This window comes from Gossypium hirsutum, chromosome D05 (assembly GCF_007990345.1).
Source record: "Gossypium hirsutum isolate 1008001.06 chromosome D05, Gossypium_hirsutum_v2.1, whole genome shotgun sequence".
Taxonomy (NCBI): domain Eukaryota; kingdom Viridiplantae; phylum Streptophyta; class Magnoliopsida; order Malvales; family Malvaceae; genus Gossypium; species Gossypium hirsutum.
In genome coordinates, this window is record NC_053441.1 from 56,123,973 (window position 1) to 56,131,957 (window position 7,985).

The 7,985-nt window shown below is 31.1% G+C and overlaps 1 protein-coding gene across 2 annotated transcripts; it reads left to right on the forward strand.

Annotated features, from left to right (window-relative positions):
- The first annotated feature begins 1,217 nt into the window (after positions 1-1,217).
- On the forward strand, positions 1,218-4,741 carry LOC107902280 (putative receptor-like protein kinase At3g47110). 2 transcript variants are annotated; one of them, XR_005913015.1, is made up of 4 exons: positions 1,218-3,032; positions 3,176-3,539; positions 4,300-4,347; positions 4,457-4,741. XR_005913015.1 is itself a non-coding variant. In XM_041092207.1 (3 exons), exons 1-2 carry the CDS (start codon positions 1,277-1,279, stop codon positions 3,529-3,531), a joined length of 2,112 nt encoding a protein of 703 aa, XP_040948141.1. In that variant the 5' UTR covers positions 1,218-1,276; the 3' UTR covers positions 3,532-3,539; positions 4,457-4,741. The 2 variants fall into 2 exon arrangements, 1 of the variants encoding a protein (XP_040948141.1); XM_041092207.1 differs by lacking the exon at positions 4,300-4,347.
- The last annotated feature ends 3,244 nt before the right edge of the window (positions 4,742-7,985 follow it).

Consider the following 7,985-nt stretch of genomic DNA (forward strand, 5'->3'; position numbering starts at 1 on the left):
TGAGATAATTTGGCATATGATAACATCATGATGGCATCATCATCTAGAAAAAAAAACCAAAAAAATCTTCAAAATTTTAAATAAAATTACAAAAAAAACCTACATTATAAATATATAATTGTTTTAAAAAAATAAAAATTTATTAATTTTTAAAAATATTAAAAATTGTTAGAAATTTTTAAATATTGTAAAAAAATATAAAAAATATTAGAAATTAAAAAGACGATAAAAATTAAAAAAAAAGAGTTAAAAACTAGTAAAAATTGTGTAACTTGAAATAAAGTATATATTCGCTAATATTTTTAAAAAATTAAATATTTGATATTAAAATTGTATATTGTGGTACTATCAATTTTTATAAAAAAAATATTTTAATAAATTTTTAATATTTTAAAATATATCAAAATTTAGTACTTTACCAACTCCCCAATTCATAAATAGGAGGATAATGCAATTCAGCATACTTGAACCTACATACTCCTACATTGGTAACAATGCACATGCCAATCAAGCTAATACTCAATCGACAATTCTTTAGAATAATTAAACATGCAACAATAGTTCTTAAGATATTGGTCTAGACACAAATAATTTATCTTGAAATAGTAAAACAATATTTGGAATAATTAAAAACATAGATATCAAGTTTATTTTATTTTTCAAAATGCCATACTAACACAAAAACTTTTTAACAGTGTTAATAAATGAACCTAAAATTTTCAATTCAAAAAGTAGAGAGACTAAATCACAGAAAATAAAAAATATAAAGATTAAATTTCAAATATATGAAAAATACAAAAATTTTGAGCAAATAATAATCTTTAAATTTTACAGTATAATTTAATAAAAATAAATAATTAACCCAATAGATAAAAATCATACCAGTTTACATTAAAAACAATGGCTTTAACATTTTGTTTCCCAAATCATAACTAGTGTCAATCTCATTTTTAAGATTGATTAGATGCCACATTCTCATGCCAAATCACAAGGACTAATTACTACTCAAAACTTCTTATTATGTCTCAACTTTCTAATTGATTTCATCACATTTTTCCATGCCAAAATTTTATTCTTAATTGATTTAAAGTTTTACAGTTTTTATTTTAATGTATTATATATTTTGTGAATTTGGTATTCAATGAATATGTATACTAAAAGATGCTATTTTACAGGTAATTTACCACCCATCACCAATGCTCCAAAGCTTGAGAGTCTTATATTGTGGGGAAATAAACTTAGCGGAAACATTCCCAACTCTATCTCCAATGCTTCCATGCTTAAGATTCTATCCTTGGCACAAAACTTATTCTCTGGCCCAATCCCTAAAATGCTTGGCAGCTTAAAACACCTTGAAGTGCTCCATATCCCTGACAATAATTTGATCACAGGATCTGCTACTGATCATGAGTGGAGCTTTCTTTCTTCTCTGACGAATTGTAGGAATTTGAAATCCATAGGAGTTTCAGGAAATCCATTGAGTGGTATTCTTTCTACTTATATCGGGAACCTTTCAAAATCCCTTCAATACTTTTATGCCTTTAATTGTGAGCTTCAAGGCATTATTCCTATGGAAATAGGTAACTTAAGCAACATGTTGGTTTTAGAACTTGGCTCTAATAAATTGAGTGGATTCATTCCAACATCAATAGGAGGACTGCGAAATCTCCAAGGTCTAAGTATTTCCTCTAATAAATTAGGGGGGCCCATCTCAGAAAGCCTTTGTGATTTGGAGAGATTATACTACTTGAATTTATGGTTGAATAAGCTGCATGGATCCATACCCTCTTGTTTGGGTAATATTACTTCTTTGGGATATCTTTACTTAGATTCCAACAAATTGAGTTCCGCAATACCCTCAACTTTGTGGAATCTTAAAGATATCTTAGAAATAGATTTATCATCAAACCATCTTCACAATTCGCATGCTATTGATGTTGGAAATTTGAGGAGTCTACTGAAACTAAATTTATCAAGGAATCTTCTCACGGGCGATATCTTATCCTCATTTGGGGGTCTTCAAACTTTGGTTTCATTAGATTTATCAAATAATATACTACATGGTCATATCCCCGAATCATTTGATGGGTTGATTAGTTTGGAATTCTTGGATTTATGCAATAACAATCTCTCTGGAGCCATTCCCAAATCTTTGGAAAAGCTTTTACATCTAAAGTATTTTAATGTGTCTTTCAATAGACTTGAAGGGGAAATTCCCGACAAAGGATGTTTTTCAAACTTTTCTAGCATATCATTCATGAAGAATTATGCACTTTGTGGTCCACCTAAATTGCTAGTCCCACCTTGCAAAAACGACATCCACAAAAACTCCCAAATGATTATATTGCATGCTTTTAGGTATGGTTTACCAACCATTGGTATTGTCGTAGTACTAATAGTCTTAACTATTATGTACAGAAGATGCCAAAGGAGGAATACAACTCTAACAACTAAAGATGGTTTGTTGTCTTTGAAAACACCGAGAAGAATTTCACACGTTGAACTTTCACGAGCAACTAATGGATTTGATGAAAGCAATATGCTTGGTTCAGGGAGTTTTGGATATGTATATAAAGGGAGGCTTTCAGATGGAATGGAAGTTGCAATAAAAGTTTTTAATTTGCAAACAGAGGGAGCATTTAGGAGTTTTGACATTGAATGTGATGCTATGCGTAATATAGTTCATCGAAATATTGTGAAGGTCATATCTTGCTGCTCAAGTGTTGACTTCAAAGCCTTGGTGCTTGATTACATGTCTAATGGAAACCTTGAGAAATGGTTACATTCTGAAAATTGTTTCATTGATATCATACAAAGGGTCGACATAATGATAGATGTTGCGGTAGCTATAGAACACCTCCACAATGGACATCCAACACCTATAATTCATTGCGACATAAAACCAAGCAATATTTTACTAGATGAAGACATGGTTGCACGTGTTGTAGATTTTGGCGTTGCCAAATTGTTGGGGGAAGGTGAAGTAATGAAACAAACCATGACTCTTGCAACTATCGGGTATATGGCACCAGGTGAATTCTTTTTTATTTTTGTATGATTATTTTCCTAATATGCATTTTATATTTTTGTTTCATGTGTATGTGGATATATATTTGAATAAGCATTTTAGAAATAATTGAGGATGAATGATGTTCTAATTATAATTGAAATGCAGAATTTGGATCAGCAGGAATTGTTTCTATAAAATCTGACGTCTATAGTTATGGGATTGTCCTTATAGAAACTTTCACAAAGAAGAAGCCAACTGATAATGTTTTTGTTGAAGAAGAGACTATAAGGCATTGGATGGAAAGTTCATTGCCTAAAGGAGCGATAGAAATTGCAGATGTTGATTTATTAAGAAGAGAGGATGAGTACTTTGTTGTTAAAGCAAATTGTATTTCATCTATCATGGAGTTGGCTTTGAATTGTTCAGCTGAGTTACCAGAAGAAAGAAAAGATATGAAAGATGTTGTGGTTGAGCTGAAGAAAATCAAACAAAGGTTGCTAAACAACATCCAACATTTTTAACAGAGATGGTGAGTAATGAGTACACTTGTGGTTATTAATTCACACTTAATTTTATCTTTAATTCAACATTTTTAATCTATTCTGGAATTTTAATCATATATATAATATGTCGGTATTCATAAAAATTAATAAACTATTTTTTTCTTTTGCTCTCACGTACTAGGCTCTCTTCAAAATTAATAGCCTATACTTTTATAATTTTTAAAGGATTAAATCAGAGTTTTATCATTTTTTGGGGGGCCAAAGTACAATTTTACGTTTATTAATTTAAAATTTTAAAAATTTTAAAGGGCCTAAATAAAAAAATTTTCATTTTAAGGGGGTCGGGACCCCTTCCAACTCCCCTAGGTATGGCCCTATTAACAAAGCCCTCAACAAATGGTATTGTTCTCATGTTAGGATTTTGTCTCTTGATTCCGCTAAGAGCCCTATGGGTTCATGGAGATGGTTGGAAGGTAAAGGCTACACATGCATTGGTTGGTAGTTTGAATCCCTACACACATATCTTCAATGATTATTCAGCAGAGTCTAGGGATAAAATCCCGATATGGGCACACTACCATTAGTTGTTGAGGGCAGCATCGATTGCCTAGCAAACAACATTCAAAAGACTTCTCCTAAAGGAGTCGATCTCCCTCAACAAAAAGTCAAGTACAAGGTCTATTATGGGTGATCGTAATTTATCCAATCAATGACATATAAGTTTTATCGGTTTTCAAGTATTTTCTAACTCTTTCTCTTTATTTTCTTCTAAAATTTTCAATTTAGAGACAAGTATAACACAATGGTCTTAATTGAGCTAGCTTGCCTCGTCAGGTAATTTGCTGCTTTCCATTTATTTAGAGTTATTTAGAGTGTTTTGTATTTAATATTGCCATAGTTGAAAGTATCATTCATAATCTAATCTAATTGTATTTTTGGCTAGTGGTTGTTGATCAAAGAAAACTAAAGGAGGCCAATAAAAAGAACGAAACTCCACATCTTTACTATCATGTTCTACTAAACAAAGAGACTTTTTTTCTCGATGAAATTTGTATTGGGCTATCAATGTTACATGGATTATATTGTTTTTCTAATGTAAGATTGGGTTTTGCCAATATTGCATGCAAAATCAAAGTAATATTTGCCATTGCTTAGCTTAATCAACTCTAATGCTGCCGTGGATTTGATTTGTCTTTACAGTATTTAGAGATTATTTTGTGAATGTTAAATTGCCTTTGGGCCTTTCAAAGGAATTCAGCAAGCCTATAAGTCATTTAATTACCTTTGGACCTCCCATGAAATTTTTATGTGTGAAACATACAAAATATGGCTTGAATTTCATAATTATATTATATATAATGAATCATTTGTTTCGTTTTCACCCTCTCCACCAAAATAACCATTAACATCATCAAAATCACCCGTATGATCCCAAGGTTTCTTGTCTTGTCTAAACATGTTTTTTTTCTTTTATATTTTGTTAATAAAAAATACAAATTTATTTTAAACTTTCAAAAACTTATAATTTAAACCTCTAAAATAGAAATTTTTATTCGTCAAACTTCCACAAATACAAACCTATATATTGTTGCTAATCCAAATCGAATATTGGGTTTAGGGTTGAAGCAAATTTAAAGAGGCAGACAGAGGTATTGGCCCAACCAAAATGGGAAAAAAATTCTATTAAGACCCTTTAAAAAATAATAAATTAATACATGATAACTGCTTAAAATTTTATAATTTAATTCTAATTCTTCTATTTATTGTTTTTTAGATTCGCCCCTATTCAAAGCTTCAACCGTTATTTGGTCTGGTAGTATAGCATGGTTGTTGGAAAATTAAGTGTGTACAGCCCAAATTTACCCAATTTGCCCAGGCCCACTACCCAAAAATTTCAAACCCAAAAAAAAAACCGAACTACCCAATTACAATCCAAACCCAATCAGCCCAAAACCAAAAAAAAAAACTAGCCCAAAAGGAGAAAAAAACAAATCAGAAAATAAAAACCCTAGCCCCTAATCAAGTGGCGCCGCACCCTACCCCTAGCCACTGCCACCGCCGCACGTTCCATCGCCGCCCACTTGCTCCATCAACATCAAACCTGTAAACAATGAAGAAAAAAAAGTAGAAAACAGGCTATAAAAAAATTTGAAACAGATATGTAAGGGGGGATTTTCATTTTTTTGGTTTCGGTAAAAAAGAAATCAATTGCAAACTATTGTAGGGGGACACTTGGGAATCAAAAGCAAAAGAAAAAAACAACATTTTGAGAAATAAAAGAACCGAAATCGTGTCTTAAGGTGGTGGCCTTTTTCTTTCTTTTTGTTCTTTTTTTTTGCTATTTTATTATTTGGATTCGAAATAAAAAATAAAAAAGGAAGTTTTTACCGTTTTTCGTCGTCGTTGGAGTGCTCGGAACCAGAGGGTGTGCGTCGAAAAAAAAAGAGATTTTTTTATTTTCTGGCCACCGCAGACGGCGGCGTCAATACCGGTGACCGGCGGCCGAAGTGGCGGCGACCGACCGGACTCTCGCCGGACCCTCAGGCCTCCAGAGAAAATAGGGAGGGGGAAATTTTTTTTGTGAACTATGTTAAAATGATTTTCTTTGGTGAAAATTTTGCCTTAAATAGGCCTCCAAAACGACACCGTTTTGGGTAGGCCTCTCAGGTACCAAAACGACGTCATTTTGACCTCTGACCCGAAATCTGACCCGCCCCTTTGAGAGGATCCGCGTGTTTTCTAAAAAAGAGTTATTTATGTGAGCAGTCCTTCGATTTTGTAGCGTGCTGCAAATTGGTCCTTTTTCGTTCTTTTTTTTATTTTAATTTAGCCTTATAATTTTATTTATGTTTCGATTAAGTCCGCTTTAAAGCGTTGCGTTTTGAAGGCGGGGAAATTTTCCCTTTTAGTCCCCCATGTCAAACACGCGTTGCGATTTGATCCTGGGATGTTTATTTATTTATTTATTCTCGATTTCTTTCCTTTAAATTTTGTTTTGACTTTAATCTAATCCTTTTTATTTATTTATGGTGTTCTGCTTAATTTATTTATTTACTTTTTTTTCTTTTTCATTTTCATTTTCATTTCTTCATTATTTATGCTTTCTTTTTCGTATTTCAATGTATCATTGTTTTATTTTACTTTATTTTATTTTTTAGCTTATTATTATTATTATTATTATCTTTTAATTCCAAATTTCATTATATATATATACATACATATATATTCTCCGTATTTTTACAATCTTATGTATATACATACCTATATATTTTTATATTTTATAATCTATATACATATCTATATATATCTATATACTTTTTTTCAATTTACATGAATATAAATACATATTTATATATATATATTTTTAATATATATATGTACATACATATATCTTTTACGATTTTTATAATTTTATTCATTTTATTTATTTATCTATTTACATTTTTATCATTATTTTGAAAGAATGTTTTAGTTTTATTTATATGCTTGTATTCTTGTAGGTTATTGTTTTGTCCTTTTATTTATTTTATTTTTTATTTTTTGTTGTTATTGCTTGTATTACTTTTACACCATCGTATCCAATATTGTTTTGTATGTATATTAACATCAAGTTTTATTTTTACCATTTCGAGTTAGATTAATTTGATGCGTGACTCATGATTTTAAAATAAGCAAAATCTCGTGTTTAGATTCGAGAGGAATGATCCCTAACTTACTGGGTTTCGATTTTCGCAATAAATCTAGATACACGAATCTTTTCAAACATAAGTTTCAAACGATCACGAGAATCAAGAAAAGATCGTGTCTTAACTTACTAGGCATGATCCATTTTCTAAACCCGAGATAATTAAACGTCTTTTTAAATAAGTAAATTTTTCAGCATGTATTCTCGTATCGGGAATTTGATGCGTTGTGTCTTAATGAATTGGATATGACATGTCGTTTTCTCGAGATGCGGATTTTTCAAAATAAGGCAATGTTCTGCGTTTGGAAATTCAAGGAAACGTGCCCTAATGTGCTGGGTTTCGATTGTTCTCGTTCAACCAAATAGCTAAATATCCTTTTAAAAATTTTAAAATAAGGCAATGTTTTGCGTTTGGAAATTCGAGGAAACGTGCCCTAATGTGCTGGGTTTCGATTTTTCCCGTTCAACCAAATAGCTAAATATCCTTTTAAAAATTTCAAAATAAGGCAATGGTTTGCGTTTGGAAGTTCGAGGAAACGTGCCCTAATGTGCTGGGTTTCGAGTTTTCCCGTTCAACCAAATAGCTAAATATCCTTTTAAAAATTTCAAAATAAGGCAATATTTTGCGTTTGGAAATTCGAGGAACGTGCCCTAATGTGCTGGGTTTTGATTTCTCGTTTAACCAAATAGCCAAACATCCTCTTGAAAATCTTAATCCATGTCATTCAAGTTTTTTTTAGGATCGTATTTTAAATCTCTTTAAAGTTTTCAGTTTTTCGACACTAAG